Source organism: Halichoerus grypus, chromosome 15, assembly GCF_964656455.1.
Source record: "Halichoerus grypus chromosome 15, mHalGry1.hap1.1, whole genome shotgun sequence".
NCBI classification, from domain to species: domain Eukaryota; kingdom Metazoa; phylum Chordata; class Mammalia; order Carnivora; family Phocidae; genus Halichoerus; species Halichoerus grypus.
This window is the reverse complement of record NC_135726.1, coordinates 60,171,970-60,190,432: the sequence shown is the minus strand read 5'-3', so window position 1 is coordinate 60,190,432 and position 18,463 is coordinate 60,171,970. Positions and strand designations below refer to the sequence as shown.

At 43.3% G+C, this 18,463-nt stretch overlaps 1 protein-coding gene across 5 annotated transcripts in view; it reads left to right on the top strand.

Annotated features, from left to right (window-relative positions):
• The window catches only part of LOC118533232 (uncharacterized), a 102,540-nt gene that overhangs the window by 66,012 nt on the left and 18,065 nt on the right, over window positions 1–18,463 (top strand). For 2 of the 5 annotated variants that reach the window (XR_013444189.1, XM_078062890.1), the window contains exons 1-2: window positions 4,662–4,914; window positions 6,985–7,111. Coding sequence is in view for 3 of the 5 variants with exons in the window: in XM_078062890.1 (XP_077919016.1) it covers window positions 4,861–4,914; window positions 6,985–7,111 (181 nt within the window). In the remaining 2 variants the exon portion in view is untranslated. Of the gene's footprint in view, window positions 1–4,397; window positions 4,607–4,661; window positions 4,915–6,984; window positions 7,112–8,150; window positions 8,275–18,463 lie in introns of those variants that run through there. The other 3 variants (XM_078062891.1, XM_078062894.1, XM_078062892.1) reach the window with 3 other exon arrangements.

Sequence of the window (18,463 nt, the reverse complement as noted above, 5' to 3'; positions counted from 1 at the left end):
GCTGGTTTATCCTGATGAGACAGGTAGGGAAATGGCGCCAGCCAACTCCTTTGTCCCAGGAGAGGTGTTTCCTTGCTTACTGCTCTCAGGGAAGCACTCCCAGAAGAGTGAATAATCCCCTGTGCATCCCAGGTGTTTTTCAGATAGCTGTTTTTACTGTTTGTCTCCAGTTTGCCTACCAGGAGCAGTGCACTTTGGGCTCTATCCCAGCCAAGCCTGGTGACTTTTAAAACTCAAAAATTGGGGCACCTGGGTGGCTCAGTCAGTTAAGTGCCTACCTTCGACTCAGGTTATGATCTTGGGGTCCTGGGATCGAGCCCCATGTCAGGCTCCCTGCTCAGCAGGGAGTCTACTCCTTCCTCTCCCTCTGTCCTTCCCAACTCCCCACTTGTGCTCTCTCTCAAATAAATAGATAAAATCTTAAAAAAAAAACAAAAACCCAAAAAACTAGGGGCTCCTGGGTGGCTCAGTCATTAAGCGTCTGCCTTTTCCTTACTTTCCCCAACTCCCAAGTGTATTATCAGTCACCCCTCACAACCCTTGTGCAGCAGTTCTTTCTGCCCACGGGTCCTATCCACCTTTATGCACGAAAGACGCCTCAAGAATTCTTTCTTGGGGGCGCCTGGGTGGCTCAGTCGGTTAAGCGTCTGCCTTCGGCTCAGGTCATGATCCCAGCGTCCTGGGATCGAGACCCGCATCAGGCTCCCTGCTCAGCGGGAGGCCTGCTTCTCCCTCTCCCACCCCCCCTGCTTGTGTTCCCTCTCTCACTATCTCTCTCTGTCAAATAAATAAATAAAATCTTTATTAAGAAAAAAAGAATTCTTTCTTGGCCATTGGCTCCGGACCCCACCCCACCAAACCTCACCTATGTTCCAAAACCACATCACAGGTGCCCCCCCACCCCAGAGCAAAGGTTTCTTTCTTTCTTTTTCTTTCTTTCTTTCTTTCTTTCTTTCTTCTTTCTTTCAAGATTTTATTTATTTGACAGAGAGAGACACAGCGAGAGAGGGAACACAAGCAGGGGGAGTGGGAGAGGGAGAAGCAGGCTTCCCGCTGAGCAGGGAGCCCGATGCGGGGCTCAATCCCAGGACCCTGGGATCATGACCTGAGCTGAAGGCAGAGGCTTAACAACTGAGCCACCCGGGCGCCCCAGAGCAAAGGTTTCTAATGGACACCTCCTGAGTGTCTCTCCAGTGAGTGTAGGAGGCTAAAGAATTAAAGGGCTAGAGACCCAGGGTCTCTACTGCTGAGAACTCCATACACTGAAGCCACCCAGCCACCTAATCCTTTTGCTTGGAACCGTAACTCAAGAAGGAGGCCTTTAGACTCAGGAGGCTGCAGTGCCCTAGCCACCTACATAAGCAAACTGAAACCTGACTTCAAGCAAAATATTATAAATGCCTTAAGGGTGAGAAATCAAAAACTAAGAACACCCAGTCACAAACAGGCAACTAGGCTTTCCTAAATGAGGCAATCCCTTAAGCTATAGCCAATCTTATAACTTCTTTGCTTTATTTCCCCTTTTGTCTCAATAGCCTTATCTGTAGTTTGGTGCGTGTGCTGTATGCTCAAATATGCTCTTTGAAATTTTAATGAACCTCACTTTACCTTTTAACAGAGCTAATTGAAAAAAAACAAAACAAAACAAAACCCACAAGGCTCACCCTTGCTCGGTAGTGCTTTTATTTATTTTTTTAAAGATTTTAATTTTAAGTAACCTCTACACCCAACATGGGAACCTGAATTTACAACCCCAAGATCAAGTCCCATGGTCTACAAACTGAGGCAGGCAGTGCTTCTCAGTGGTGCTCTTATTAAGGAGAGCTTCCTTACCGCCCAGTGTAATATTCCATCCAATCCCGTCTCGCAAAATCACCTCTCCTTGTTTCCATTGCACCTGCCACATTCTAACATGCAATATAACTTAGTAATTCTGTTTTCATGTATCCTGTGTTTTCCTTGAACATAATAAATGCCACATGAACGCAAGACTGCTTGTCTTGTGCCTGCATTTCTCTCATGCATCTACCAAAGTTCCTGAAAAACCAGTATGTGCTCAATGCACATTTCGTAGAACAGTGAATAAACATGACATTTCAATTTCCTTCTCATTTTAACTATTCTGTGTACTGTAATTTCCTCTTTACGTCTCTCTCCAAAGTGGTGTGAAAATTAGTAAAGGAAACAACATTTAATATGGAGTCAGGAGGCCCTAAAAGGTGATGCAGGTAGGACATGCATAAACACCAGGAAAGGAATATAATTTTAATCTTGACAAGGGAGAATGCTTTCGAGGTAGGAATTTAATCTGCTTTTAACAAAAAAGATGATCTATCCTTGCCTCAACAATGACACACTAACCATGACATCAGCCAATGAAACACTGCGACAACCTCAAAATTTTGTTCTTCAATGATTTTTATTTTTTTTAATTTTTAAAAAATTTTTTAAAGATTTTATTTATTTATTTGACACAGAGAGAGATAGCGAGAGAGGGAACACAAGCAGGGGGAGTGGGAGAGGGAGAAGCAGGCTTCCCACGGAGCAGGGAGCCCGATGCGGGGCCCGATTCCAGGACCCTGGATCCTGACCTGAGCCGAAGGCAGACACTCAGTGACTGAGCCACCCAGGCGCCCCTTCAATGACTTTTATTGAAAGCCACCCTCCGCAATCTCCTCCTAAGACCTAATAAAAGCTGGCTTTCCCTTTGTCTCTTCAGACTTGCTTGTGATTTGCCACAGTGTGCTTATCCTGAGTTGAAATTCCTCTATTATTCCTGAATAAGCTCAATTTGCTAGTAAAATTATTAGCTATTTACTTTTAAGATTGACAGTGGTATTTCTCAAAGTTTTCAGGAATGAAAAAAATCACATTTTGGAGATAAAAGCCTCAAAATGACCAAGCACAGTCATGGGATCTGTTTGATTCTATCTTTTCGCAGACATCTTAGAACTGTCTTCTCAAAGTTCTCTGAGGTCATAACTGTTTCTTAGCTTTTACAGATGTGTAGGGAGATGCAACGTGGGTTTCTCCGTAGATATTTCTGCCACTGTCTTTAAACAGCTGAAATGTGTATCTCACTGCTGTTTTTTTCTGAGATAATTTCAGTTCCTAAAACAACACTACTGCCAGTGCCTGAAGAAAGAAGAATCACTTCCCAGCAAGGAGATGAGATCAGTGGGTTCAGATAACCCTTTATTTCAGGGCTCAGATTCTCCCCTTGCACACTTGCTCCAACTGAAAATGGCAACATGAGTTCTGTACCAAAAATAGCATCGATTAAGTTGCACTATGTTTGGGATGTCAGTCTCCTAAGAGGAATTAAGTACATCTGAGAATATGGAGTAACAAATATGTGGATAAAAGTGTTCCTTCATAGATGGGACACAATCACTATACAAGCAAGAGAGGTTTACTGTGGAACCAGAGGCTGACCTCATCATTGACCACTTCATTCGGGGTGGCCTACCATCCCTGTCCTTCTTCCCTGTCATGGACCTGTATGGGGTGTAAAAAGGAAACCACAGGCCCCAAATGAGTCACTTTTGCTAGGCCAGGTCACCAAACCAGAGCATAATACCGAAACTCATTGCACTTTCAACCTCCGCAGAAATTCAGTTTCCACTGCACAGTCAGGAATCTGCTGGTTAGCACTAAAGAGTTAATCTACATGGATGGGCCCTCTCCATTCCCCAAAGAAAGATGACAGATTCTCCTAATAAGAGTCTTTTGTCCCCACAATAAGGTGACCTGATCTGACCTAATCCTTTTTTGTCTTTATGACATTCTTGACCTACCTTTAAAAGCCTTCCCCTTTCTGTAGCGCTTTGGAGCTGCCCTCTACTTGCTAGATGGGATGCTGCCCAATTCACAAATCGATGGATAAAGCCAATAGACCTTTACAATTTTTGTTGTTTAACAGGGACTTTTTTTGTATTCTTCCTAACCAAGTCCAAAACTGACTGTAACACCTCAGGGTGCAAACATTTGAGGAGCAGCAACATCTTTCCACCTCTGCACAGACTCTTATTTCTGAAGTGCTGTACAAAATAATATGTCAATTAGTTCAGTAAAAGTATTTAAGAGCATTTAAAATAGTTTTCTCTGGAAGCTGACTGACGTTCATGGAGTCTGAAAGCACAGCTCTTCTCTGCCTTTAACGAGGAGCAAATCCCGTCCCCCCGGCGAGGAGCAGCACTTTCCAGCGTCCCTCAGGGTGCCACGTGACCGTAGCTGGGCAACTCCAGGATGGGGGACCCCCTACCGGAGACCGCCGGAGCTCCGGGAGCCACCCCACCCGGAAGAGCCCGGCCCCGAGCGCGGAGCGAGGAGCCAATGAGGGAACAGCACACGGCGTTTCTAGGCGAGCGCATCCCCGGGGGCGGGACTTCCGGTCTCATCGCCGAGTAGGTCTCTTTGCCTCCGGTTGGGTCTGTTTGTCCCGTAAGGTTCCGGAGCGCGCGTCAGGATCCGCGTGACTGATCGTGAAGACGCGAGGGGAGGCGCTGTCCTCGCCGCACACAGTGGAGTCCGGGTGTCCGCTCCCGGCCCCGCTGCCGGCCCACCGAGTCCGATGGCGGCGGCCGCGCGCAGGGCCCCGGCTCAGGTGAGCGCTCGTCCCCCGGGCCCTCCCGCCGTCCCCCCACCCAGACCCCGAAGGCCCGAGCGCGGGGCGCCGGCTCGCGTCCCTGCGGCCCAGGCCCCGGTGTCCGGGACAGGGAGGCGGCGGCGGGCGGGGGCCCCGTGCGGGAGCGGGCTCGGGGCCGAGGGCGGCTGGGGCCGAGGCTGGAGGGGGCTGCGCCAGCCGCGGGGACCAGCACGTCGCCGTTCTTCGTGTCAGGAGCAAAGTGCAGCGCGGCCATGAGGCCCGTCCCCGCGCTGCCCGAGAAGGCCGTCTGTCGTGGCGGGAGTGAGGTGGGCTGAGGCGGGGGTGACTAGGCGTTGTCTGGCCGCCGGAGAAGAGAGCCCGCCGCGGGGGTCGGCGAGGAGGCCGGGCGCCCAGGAGGAGGGCACGGCAGGCGGCGGGGGCTCTGTCCCCGGACTGCTCCTCGGCCCGCCTGGATGTGGGAGAACTGGCTGACTGCTGGTGTATGTTCTGAGAAGGGCTCCGGCAGACTGGGGTGCTGCGGGTGAGAAGAGAGGGGGAGGGAGGGAGGGCCCCGGGCTTGTGGTCCGTGAGCCTTAAAGATAAGGTGAAATGTGGCGGTAATTTTATCTGCACGAATGGGTTTCTGTGGAGACGGAAGTGGACTGCAGTTTGGAACAAACAGGCCGAGTCCGAACAGAAGGCCGGTGTGGAGAACGGGAGAGGTGGGCTTTCCTGAGGGGAAGGCGGCGAAGTCGCGAGGCTGTTACAACTGCAGGTCCCCTGGAGTGAGCTGGGAGTTGTGGCTTCTGATTGGCTGAGCTGTCGGGTGGGGCGGTCAGGACAGACGGTCTTCGTGGGCCTGTGCTGGTGAAGTACTATCCCCATATAAGGTCAAGGCAGTCTCTTCCTCTTGGGTCTGCAGTCCAACAAGGGGCAGTGCCTGAGGGCTGCCCCCCCAAGCCTGCAACCTCTGGATACCATTTTAGTGAGATTTCCCATTGTTAATGTACACAGGTCCTAGTAGCGGAAAAGATGGAAGCTTCCATCAACCTGATGAAGTCAGCAGTAGGTTAACTGTCCATGGGGATACCTAAGGTTTTTTGACATTGTTTACGATCTCTGATGTTTCAGAGAAGTGTGATTGATGGTATCAAGTGGGCAGCTGGACAGGAAATTTTGGGAAACTGGGGGAAAGTTTCATGATGGAGGGTTTGAAAATTGATGGCTACTGTGTGGACCAGGGTGGAGATGTGGATCACATTTAGGAAGGGAATGCAGAGCATAGTGGCAATGCTGCTAGTAGGTCAGAGGGTCCTAGTAAAGTCTGCTGAAGAGTGGTTTTCTTCCTCAGCACGTGGTTGGGGTTGCTGGGCATTGTGAACACAGGTGAAGGGGAGAGAATGATCTGGCAGATACATGGGCAAGGCTTCCATGGGATGATGGGACAAGAGATGGCTAGGACACCTAGGACTAATTTTGCCAAGATGACAGTGAAGTTGGGGCTGCTCTTTATTCAGTGGTCTGGGGCTTCACAGAATTTTGTGATGAGTTTTTACGGTGCCCGGGGTGTTTCGGAGTCTTGCTGGTAGTTAAGGTCTGGACAAATGCAGTCATTTCTGCTTTGCTCTGCCTGGCAGGGAGACCCTTAGGGCTGGGGTTTTCACAGAGGTTCAGTAGAGGATGGTTGGTTCCTGATTGCGGAGGGACAGCATGGGCAGCAGAGAAGTAGAAGAGGGTCCATGAATATCCGAAGCTGACATGTGGTTGTGTCTGTCTGTTACTGAAGTGAGGATTACAGGCAGGTGAGGAGGGCTTCTCAGCAGCATTTGAGGCTTTCCCTCATTTGGGATCCATGAGAGTACTGGGGTAGGACTGGAACCTGTTTGAGTTTGTCAAACATCCTTTGGATGTCATGTGACAAGCACAAGTGTGAGTCAAGGGAGGATCCTTTGGTGTGGGGCAGGAAGGTGTGGGAGTTCATCTGTGGGGTCTGAAGACGTGAGAGTGGTACAGTCTACAGAATCCTGTACACATGGAGGGGAAGTGTGAGCTAAGGGCCTCAGCGCCCTGGTATTGAAGACTTCCTGGTAGAGCAGGGCCTGTAATTGGCTGTCTTGAGGGCACAACCTGGGAGACTCCATGGGAATATCGTGGCAGGGGGATGGCACCTTGTATGCCAGACCCAGAGCTTAGAATGCATCCATGTGTCCCCCTGCCTGTTACTGCTGAGGACTGAACACAGTGATTGATGGGAAGGTGAGAGGAGAGCAGCATTAGAGGCACCAGGACCTGGTATTTATTCTGAGGTGGGGAGACTGGGGTGGATGTGTGGGGGGTTGGATTGTGGGTTCTCAGAGAGAGAATGTTCATGGTTTCATCTGTCCCTTTCATGAAAGGGTGGTGTGACCTTTGAGGACATTGCCGTGTACTTCTCCTGGAAGGAGTGGAAGCTTCTTGATGAGGCTCAGAGACGGCTGTACCACCATGTGATGCTGGAGAACTTTACACTTATATCCTCACTGGGTAAGGCCCTCAGCCTCCCCTTTGACCTGGACTAGACTCTGTACTCCCGAGTCCCCCCTCTGCATTTTCCAGGGTACGTTAGTCCTTCTCTCATGTGGACTGTGGACACTGCTTGCTTCCCCAGCTTTCTGGGTAGTTGCTTTTGTTGCTAGCTCTGAGTTGTTGGTGTGCCCTTTTCTCTGCCCTGCAGCTCCCAGTATCCTCTGTGCTGAGCCCTGATCGGGTAAGATTGGAGGTCAGTGGTCATGCAGTGAGGCTGATGGATTGCACCTTGCTTGCCCTCTCCCTGGCTGGGTCCGTGTGTTCAGATCCGTACCATTTCTGTGTCCCGGGTTTTGCACCCTTCCTTTAGGTGCCATTTCCTTGTGCCTGCCTGTGCCTGAAATTGCAGGCATTGGCATGGCCACCATGTAGGTATACTATGGGCTACTTCTCAAGACCTTCCTGTATGGTTCTTTTGGTAGTATTTACATCTCTTCTTCCACCTGCCCCCCTTCCTTCAGCTTTGTTGAGGTATGATTGACAAATAAAATTATATTATTGAAAGTATATTACGTGATGACTTGATACACAGTATGAAATTATGACCTAAATAAAGGTAAACAACACACCCACCACTTGATATAATTACCTTTTTCTTGGTGGTTGTGAGAAAGCTTAGTATCTACTCTCTTACCAAATTTCAAGTGTACAATACAGTATTAACAACTGTACTCAACATGCTGTACATTAGATCCTCAGAATTTACTCATCTTGTTAAGTGAAAGTGTGTACCCCTGACCATCTTTCCATTTCCTCCAGTCCTTAGCTTCTGGCATTCTACTTTCTGTTTCTGATGTTTTTGTTTGTTTGTTTCAAGAATATCCATATATATGATACCATTCACTATTTGCCTTTTCTGTGTGGTTTATTTGACTTAGCATAGTATTTTCTAGGTTCATCCATGTTGTGCAAGTGGCAGTGTTGTTTTCTTTTTTATTGCTGAATATTCCTGCATTTGTGTGTGTACTGAATTTTTTTTTTCCCTTTAAACACTCAGGCACACTTACTGATGTTTCCATATATTTGCTATTGTGAATAATACCTCAGTGGATATGTGTGTGGAGATACTGATTTTGTTTCCTTGGGATACATACCTGGAAATGGCAATGGTGGACCATATGGTAGGGATTTTTGTTTTGTTTTTTAATTTAAATTTTGTTAGTTAACATACAGTGCAGTAATGGCTTCTGGAGTAGAATTCTGTGATTCATCACTTAAATCCAACACCCAGTGCTCATCACAAGTGCCCTCTTTAATACCCATCACCCATCTAGCCCACCGCCCACCCACCTCCCTCCATCAGCCCTCAGTTTGTTCTCTTTTGTTAAGTTTCACTTTCGGCTTGTTTCCCTCTCTCCTTTTTTCTGTTCCCCTCCCATATGTTCATCTCTTTTCTTTCCTAAATTCCATATATGAGTGAGTGAGATCATATGGTATTTGTCTTTCTTTGATTGACTTATTTCACTTAGCATAATATACTCTAGTTCCATCCACATAGTTGCAAATGGCAAGATTTCATTTGGGTTCTCTTATTTGGTTATTGCTGATGTTGCTGTAAACATTGGGGTGCATATACCCCTTTCATCTGTATTTTTGTATCCTTTGGGTAAACACCTAGTAGTGCAATTGCTGGATCATAGAGTAGCTCTATTTTTAACTTTCTGAGGAACCTCCATAGTGTTCTCCGGAATGGCTGCACCATTTTACATTCCCACCAACAGTCCAAGAATGTTCCCCTTTTTCCACATCCTCGCCAACACCTGTTGTTTCCTGTATTGTGTTTTTTGAACATTTTTTTTTTTTTTAAAGATTTTATTTATTTATTTGAGAGAGAGGATGAGAGGAGAGAGAGAGCACATGAGAGGGGGGAGGGTCAGAGGGAGAAGCAGACTCCCTGCCGAGCAGGGAGCCCAATGCGGGACTCGATCCCGGGACTCCAGGATCATGACCTGAGCTGAAGGCAGTCGCTTAACCAACTGAGCCACCCAGGCGCCCTGAACATTTTTTTAAGAAAAGATTTTATTTATTTGAGAGAGAGACAGATAGCGAGAGAGCAGGAGCAGGGAGGAGAGGGAGAAGCAGGCTCTCCACTGAGCAGGGAGCCTCATGCTAGATCCCAGGACCCTGAGATCATGATCTGAGCTGAAGGCAGACGCTCAACCATCTGAGCCACCCAGGCGCCCCTCCTGTGTTGTTAATTTTAACCATTCTCTCAGGTGTGAGGTGGTATCTCATCATGGTTTTGATTTGTATTTCCCTGATGATTAGTGATGTTAAGCACATTTCCATGCGTCTTTTAGCCATCTGGTTGTCTTCTTTGGGAAAATGTCTATTCATGTCTTCTGCCCGATTCTTAACTGGATTATTTGTTTTGGGGTGTTGAGTTTGGTAAGTTCTTTATAGGTATTGGATACTAAGCATTTATCAAATATGTTGTTTGCAAATATCTTCTTCCATTCTGTAGGCTGCCTTTTAGTTTTGTTGATTGTTTCCTTCACTGTGCAGAAGCTTTTTATCTTGGTGAGGTCCCAGTAGTTCATTTTTGCTTTTGTTTGCCTTGCGTCCGGCAACGTGTTTAATAAGAAGTTGTTACAGCCAAGGTCAAAGAGGTTTCTGCCTGTGTTCTCTAGAATCTTGATGGTTTCCTATCTCACATTTAGGTCTTTCGTCCACTTTTGAATTTATTTTTTGTGTATGGTGTGAGAAAATGGTCCAGTTTCATTCTTCGGCATGTAGCTATCCAGTTTTCCCAACACCATTTGTTGAAGAGACTGTCTTTTTTCCCATTGGATATTCTTTCCTTCTTTTGGGAGATTAGTTGACCATAGAGTTGTGGGTCCATTTCTGGGTTCTCTGTTGATCTATGTATCTGTTTTGGTGCCAGTACCATACTGTCTTGATGACTACAGCTTTGCAATATAGCTTGAAATCTGGATTTGTGGTGCCTCGTTTGTTTTCTTTTCAGAATTGCTTTGGCTATTCTCGGAATTTTGTGGTTCCATACAAATTTTAGGATTGTTTGTTCTAGTTTTGTGAAACATGCTGGCGGTATTTTGATAGGGATTGCAATGAATTTGTAGATTGCTTTGAGTAGTAGAGACATTTTAACAATGTTTGTTCTTCCAGTCCATGAGCTTAGAATGTTTTACATTTGTGTCCTCTTCAATTTCTTTCATGAGTGTCCTATAGTTTATAGTTTTCAGAGTAAGATCTTTTACCTCTTTGGTTAGGTTTATTCCTGGGTACCTTATTGTTTTTGGTGCAGTTGCAAATGGGATCAATTCCTTGATTTCTTTTTCTGCTGCTTTGTTACTGGTGTATAGAAATGCAACAGATTTCTGCACATCACTTTTGTATCCTGCAACTTTGCTGAATTCATGTATTGGTTCCAGCAGTTATTTGGTGGAGTCTTTCAGGTTTTCTACAGAATATTATGTCATCTGCAAATAGTGAGATTTTGACTTCTTCCTTGCCAGTTGGGATGCTTTTTTTTTCTTTTTGTTTTCTGATTGCTAAGGCTAGGACTTCAGTACTATGTTTAATAGTAATGGTGAGAATGGACATCCCTGTCTTGTTCCTGACTACAGAGGAAGAGCTCTCAGTTTTCCCCGTTGAGGATGATACTAGCTGTGGGTCTTTCATTTATGGCCTTTTTGATGTTGATTTATGTTCCCTCCATCCCTGCTTTGTTGAGGGTTTTTATCAAGAAAGAATGCTGTAGTTTGTCAAATGCTTTTTCTGCATCTATGGAGAGGAGGACCATGTGGTTCTTACCCTTTCTTTTACTAATGTGGTGTATCGCATTGATTTGCAGTTGTTGAACCACTCATGCAGCCCAGGAAGAAATCCCACTTGATTGTGTTGAATAATTCTTTCAATGTACTGTTGGATTTGATTTGCTAGTATTTTATTTTATTTTTTATTCATTTTTTAAAAAGATGTTTATTTGAGAGAGAGAGAGAGCACGCACAAGCGTGAGCGAGGGAAGGGGCAGAGGCAGAGGGAGAAGCGGACTCCCCACCAAGCAGGGAGCCCAACGCAGGGCTCGATCCCAGGATCCCCAGGATCACGACCTGAGCTGAAGGCAGATGCTTAACTGACTGAGCCACCCACGCACCCCTGATTTGCTAGTGTTTTATTGAGAATGTTAACATTCCTGTTCATCATGATATTGGCCTGTAATTCTCCTTTTTAGTGGGGTCTTTGATTTTGGTATGAAGGTAATGCTGGCTTTGTAGAATGATTTTGGAAGTTTTCCTTCCATTTCTATTTTTTGGAAGTTTGAGAAGAATAGGTTTTAACTTTTCTTTAAAGTCTGGTAGAATTCCCCTGGGTATCCATCCAGCCCTAGATTTTTGTTTGTTGGGAGATTTTTGATTACTGATTCAATTTCTTTGCTGGTTATGGGTCTGTTCATATTTGCCATTTCTTCCTGTTTTAGTTTTGGTACTTTGTAGGATTACAGGTATTTATCCATTTCTTCCAGGTTTCCCAGTTTGTTGACATATAATTTTTCATAGTATTCTCTTATAATTGTTATTTCGTTGGTGTTGATTGTAATCTCTCCTCTCTCATTCATGATTTTATCTATTTGGGTCCTTTCTGTTTTCTTTTATAAGTCTGGCTAGGGGTTTATCAGTTAATTCTTTCGAAGACTCAGCTCTTAGTTTCATTAATCCATTTTATTAGGGTGTTTTTGTTTGTTTCTCTATCATTTATTTCTGTTCCAATCTTTATTATTTCCCTTCTGCTGGCTTTAGGCTTTATTTGCTGTTCCCTCACTAACTACTTTAGATGTAAGGTTACTTTGTGTATTTGAGACGTTTCTTGCTTCTTTTTTTTTTTTTTTTTTAAGATTTTATTTATTTATTTGACAGAGAACAGCGAGCGAGGGAACACAAGCAGGGGGAGTGGGAGAGGGAGAAGCAGGCTGGGAGAGGGAGAAGCAGGCTCCCCACTGAGCAGGGAGCCTGATGCAGGGCTCGATCCCAGGACCCTGGGATCATGACCTGAGCCAAAGGCAGATGAAGGCAGACGCTTAATGACTGAGCCACCTAGGTGCTCCCTTTTTTCTTGCTTCTTGAGGTTGCCCAGTATTGCAATATACTTCCCTCTTAGTGACTGCCTTTGCTGCATCCCAAAGGTTTTAGACTGTCGTGTTTTCATTTTCATTTGCTTCCATGTTTTGTTTTTTTTAATTTTTTCTTTAATATCCTGGTTATCCCATTCATTCTTTAGTAGGATGTTCTTTGATCTCCGTGTATTTTTGGTCTTTCCAAACTTTTTCTTGTCATTGACTTCAAGCTTCATAACATTGTGGTCTGAAAATATGCATGGTATGGTCTCAGTTTTTTGTAGCAGTTGAGGCCTGATTTGTGACCCAGTATGTGGTCTATTCTGGAGAATGTTCCACGTACACTCGAAAAGAATGTGTATTCTGCTGCTTTAGGATGAAATGTTGTGAATATATCTGTTAAGTCCATCTGGTTCAGTGTGTCATTAAAAGCCATTGTTTCCTTGTTTATTGTCTTAGATGATCTGCCCATTGCTGTAAGTAGGGTGTTAAAGTCCCCTACCATTATTGTATTATTATGAATGAATTTCTTTATGTTTATCATTAATTGATTTATGTATTTGGGTGCTCCTACGTTGGGGACATAAATATTTTCAATTGTTAGATCTTCTTGATGGATAGACCCCTTAATCGTGATGTAATGCCCTTCATCTCTTGTTACAGGCTTTGGTATAAAATCCAAGCGTCCAAATATAAGCGTCTGCCTTACTCTGAGTTTGAGTATGAATCTGAGTCTAAGTATGCCTACTCCGGCTTTCTTCTGTTTTTTGTTTTTTGGGTTTTTTTTTTTAAAGATTTTATTTATTCATTTGACAGAGAGAGAGCACGAGCAGGGGGAGCAGCAGAGGGAGAGGGAGAAGCAGGCTCTCGACTGAGCAGGCAGCTCGATGCGGGGCTCAATCCCAGGACCCTGGGATCATGACCTGAGCCGAAGGCAGACGCTCAACCAACTGAGCCACCCACGTGCTCTCCTCTGGCTTTGTTTTGATTTCCATTAGCATGATAGATGATTGTCCCCTCACTTTCAATCTGCAGGTGTCTTTAGGTCTAAAATGAGTCTCTTACAGGCAACATATAGATGGATCTTGTCTTTTAATCTTTGTCTTTTCATTGGAGCATTTAGTCCATTTAAATTTAGAGTGATTATTGGGCTCCTGGGTGGCTCAGTCGTTAAGCGTCTGCCTTCAGCTCAGGTCAGGATCCTGGGGTCCTGGGATCAAGTTCCTCATCACGCTCTCTGTTCAGTGGGAAGCCTGCTTCTCCCTCTCCCACTCCCCCTGCTTGTGTTCCCTCTCTCGCTGTCTCTTTCTCTGTTGAAAAATAAAATCTTAAAAAAATAAAATAAAATAAATAAATTTAGAGTAATTATTGAATGATATGAATTTAGTGCCATGGTATTATCTGTAGAGTTGGGTGTTTCTGATGATGTTCTCTGGTCCTTTCTAGTCTTTGTTGCTTTTGGTCTTTTTTTTTCCCCCTCCACTCAAAGAATCCCCCTTAAAATTTCTTGCAGACCTGGTTTACTGGGTTATGAACTCCTTTAGTTTTTGTTTGTCTGGGAAACTATCCTTCTATTCTGAATGACAGCCTTGCTGGATAAAGAAGTCTTTTTTTTTCTTTTTTAAGATTTTTATTTATTTATTTGACAGAGACACAGAGAGAGAGGGAACACAAGCAGGGGGAGTGGGAGAGGGAGAAGCAGGCTTCCCGCAGAGCAGGGAGCCCGATGCGGGACTCGATCCCAGGACCCCGGGATCATGACCTGAGCCGAAGGCAGACGCTCAACGACTGAGCCACCCAGGCGCCCCTGGATAAAGAAGTCTTGGCTGCGGGGGGCGCCTGGGTGGCTCAGTCGTTAAGCGTCTGCCTTCAGCTCTAGTTGTGATCCTAGGGTCCTGGGACCGAGCCCCGCATCGGGCTCCCTGCTCCGCGGGAAGCCTGCTTCTCCCTCTCCCACTCCCCCTGCTTGTGGTCCCTCTCTCGCTGTCAAATAAATAAGTAAAATCTTAAAAAAAAAAAAAAAGGAATTCTTGGCTGCATGTTTTTCCCATTCAGCACATTGACTGTTTCCTTCCACTTCTTTCTGGCCTGCCAAGTTTCAGTGGACACATCTGGTACAAACCTGATCTGTCTTCCCTTGTAGGTTAAGGACTTTTTTTTCCCTTGCTGCTTTCAGGATTCTTTCCTTGCCTGTGTATTTTGTGAATTTGACATATGATATGCCTTGATGATGGTTGGCTTTTATTGAATTTATTTTTTATAGAAATAGGTGGGGGAGGGCAGAGGGAGAGGGAGGGTGAGAGAGAATCTTAAGTAGTCTCCGTGCCCAGCATGGTGCTCAACACAGGTCTAGATCTCACAAACCTGAGATCATGACCTGAGCCAAATCAAGAGTTGGATGCTTAATCAACTGAGCCACCAAGGTGCCCTGGCTTTTAATTTAATGGGAGTTCTCTGTGCTTGTTGGATTTTGATGTCTATGTCCTTCCCCAGATCAGGGAAGTTTTTAGCTATAATTTGTTTGAATAAACTTTCTGCCCCCTTTTCTTTTTCTTCATCTGTGGGACTCCTATGATATAAGTGTCATCACCTTTTAATAAGTTCGTGGTCCATTACCTTTCTTTCCCTCTTCTTTTCAGCTTCATTCTTTTCCATAATTTTATATTCTGTATCACTGATTCACCCCTATAATTTGTCCATCCTCGTTTTTATGGCCTCCACTTGGGATTGCATCTTGCTTATAGCATTTTTATTTTTAATTTTAATTTTAATTTTTTTCGGTTATAGCATTTTTAATTTTGGGCTGACTAGATTTTAGCTTTTTTTATATCTACAGGATATAAAAAAGTCCTCTAGTATTATTACAGTGTTGCTGTCTATCTGCCTTTGGATTGGATCTGATCATGTTTGCTTTTTTTATATCTACAGGAATTCTCTAGTGTCTTCTATGTTTTTTTTCAAACCCAGCTGGTATCCTTATAATCATTTTACATTCTAGTTCAGACATCTTACTTATATCTGTATTGATTAAATCACTGTTCATGAATACTACCTCCATCTCCTCTTCTTTCTTTTCGGGTGAATTTCTCCATCTTGTCATTTTGTGCAGAAAAGAAAAGAAAGAAAAAGGAAAGAGAAAACAATAACAACATAAAACTAGATTCTGGGTATGTTTTGGTCTGCTTGTTTAAAGAATTTAGATTCTGGGGCGCCTGGGTGGCTCAGTCGTTAAGCGTCTGCCTTTGGCTCAGGTCGTGATCTCAGGGTCCTGGGATCGAGCCCCGCATCGGGCTCCCTGCTCGGCGGGAAGCCTGCTTCTCCCTCTCCTGCTGCCCCGCTTGTGTTCCCTCTCTCGCTGTCTCTCTCTGTCAAATAAATAAATAAAATCTTTAAAAAAAAAGAAAAAAAAATAAAGAATTTAGATTCCAAAATAAGAAAGAAAAAAGAATACAATGAAAGTAAAAAAATAAAATAAAATAATATATAAAGTATATGTATAAAGATAGAAACTCAAAAAAATTAATAAGAAAAAGAATTGAAAAAATGAGAAAATAAAGGAAAAAATAATTAAAAAATAAAAAATAAAAGTACAAAGGAGGCTAGATACTATTTTTCCTTAGAGCTGAAGCTTTGCAGCCCTCTAAGATCTTAGATCATCCTTAAATTGTTCTTTTGTCTTATTCTTTTAGATATAAATTTGTTTATCTGAGACCTTTTTCTTAATGTAGGCCTTTATTGCTCTAAATTTCCCTATTAGAACTGCTTTTGCTGTATTCTATAAGTTTAGTATTTTGTATTTCTGCTTTCTTTGTTTCAAGATATATTTTTTTAATTGGGCCCATTGGTTTTTCATAATTGTGTTATTTAATATCCACATATTTTTGAATTTTTGAGCTGTCCTCCTATTACTTACTCCTATTTTTATACTGCTGTGGTCAGTACAGATAACTGATAATATTCCTCTTAAATTTGTTATGACTGGTTTTAGGATTTATAACATATGATCTTTCCTAAGGAATGTTCTATAGTCCCTTGAGGAGAATGTGTATTCTACTGCAGTTGAATTGAATATTCTCTATATATCTGTTAGTCCATTTGATTAGTTGAAATGCAAAGTTTTCTTGCTTTTCTGTCTGGATAATCTACCCATTGTTGATAGGGGAATATTGAAGTCCTCTATTATTATTACAGTGTTGCTGTCTATCTGCCTTTGGATTGGATCTGATCATGTTTGCTTCCTGTATTTAGGTGCTCCGAAGTTTGATATTTGGTACATATACAGTTGCAGTTGTTACATCCTCTCAATAAATTAGCTCCTTTATCGTTATGTCATGAGTTTGTCTCTAAGTCGATTTTGTCTGATAAAAGTTTTGCTATTTCTCCTTGCTCTTTGTATTCTGTTTGCAAGCAGTATCTTTTTTACTCCCTTCAGTTTCAGCCTATGTTGTCCTTAATGCTGAAGTGAGTCTAATATCCACAGCATATAGTTGGGTCTTGTTTTTTGTTGTTGTCATTGTTTTGTTTTTAAATCCATTCTGACACTCTGTCTCTGAATTGGAGACTTTTGTAAGGACTTACTCTTGCTATCTTATTAAATGTTTTTTGGATATTTGTAGTTCCTTTGTTTCTTTCTTGCTGTCTTCCTTTGTGATTTGATGATTATCTGTAGTAGTATAGGCTGGTTCTTTTCTGTTTACATTAGGTTTTTGCTTTGTGGTTACCTTGAGGCTTACAAACGTCTTAAATTTATTTATAACATTCTATTTTAAGCTGGTAACTTCATTTCATCAGTATACAAAGTTCTACCTCCACCCCATTTTATGTTTTTGATGTCCCTATTTACATCTTTTTATATTGTGTAACCATTCATAAATTATTGCAGCTAGTTGTTTTTAATGCTTTTAACCTTTATACTAGAGTTAAGTCATTTAAATACCATCATATTACAGTGTCTCTGGATTTTACTGTGTACTTACTTTTAGCAGTATGCTTTATATTTTGATTTGTTTTCATGTTACTACTTAGGTTCTTTGGTTTCAGCTTGACGAACTGTCTTTAGTCTTGTAAAGAAGGTCTGATGATGCTGAACTACCTAATTATTTATCTTTATCTCTTTTTTGTTTCTGAAGGACAGCTTTGTTAAGTACACTATTTTTCCTTGGCTTCCCTCCCCACCCCCACCCCAGTTTTTTGAATCTAACTTCCCACTCTTTTCTGGCTCATAATGTTTCTTCTGAGAAATCTCCATATATCCTTGTGGGTGTTCCATTTTATAACACGAATTTCTTTTCCCTAGCTGCTTTTGAAATTTTCTCGTCATAATCGTTTCTTGACAGATTTATTATTATGTGTTTTAGCGACATCATATTTGGGTAGAATGTATGGGGTCGGTGAACATCATGTACCTGAATGTCCACTTCTCTCCCTAGATTTGGGAAGTTTTCAGCCATGATTTCCTTAAGTTTTCTGCTCTTATCTTTCTCTTATTCTTCATGGGCTTATTCCATGAATTTTGCTTCAAGTTCCATAATCCTTATAGGCTTTCTTTATTCCTTCTTGTTTTTCCTTTTTTACTTCTCTGCTGGATAATGTAAAGACCTACCTTCAAGTTCACAGATTCTATGTTTCGTTTGACAACGTTGGCTGTTGATGCTGTCCGTTGCATTTTTTCATTTCATTCAGCATTAGAGTTTCTGTTTGGTTCTCCCCTCCCCCTTTTCTCATGTACTTATTTTTTTAATTTAAATTCAATTAATTAACATATAGTGTATTATTAGTTTCAGAGGTAGAGTTCAGTGATTCAGCAATTCTATATAATACCCAGTGCTCATTACATCTTGTGTCCTCCTTAATGTCCATCACCCAGTTACCCCATCCCCCCACCCTTCTCCCCTCCAGCAACCCTCAGTTTGTTTCCTATGATTAAGAGTCTCTAATGCGGGGCGCCTGGGTGGCTCAGATGGTTAAGCATCTGCCTTTGGCTCAGGTCATGATCCCAGGGTTCTGGGATCGAGCCCTGCATCGGGTTCCCTGCTCAGCGGGAAGCCTTCTTCTCCCTCTCCCTCTCCCACTCTCCCTGCTTGTGTTCCCTCTCTTGCTGTGTCTCTCTCTGTCAAATAAATAAAATCTTTAAAAAAAAAAAAAAAAGAGTCTCTAATGGTTTGTCTCCCTCTCTGATTTCATCTTGTTTTATTTTTCTCTCCTTCCCCTATGATCATGTTTTGTTTCTTAAATTC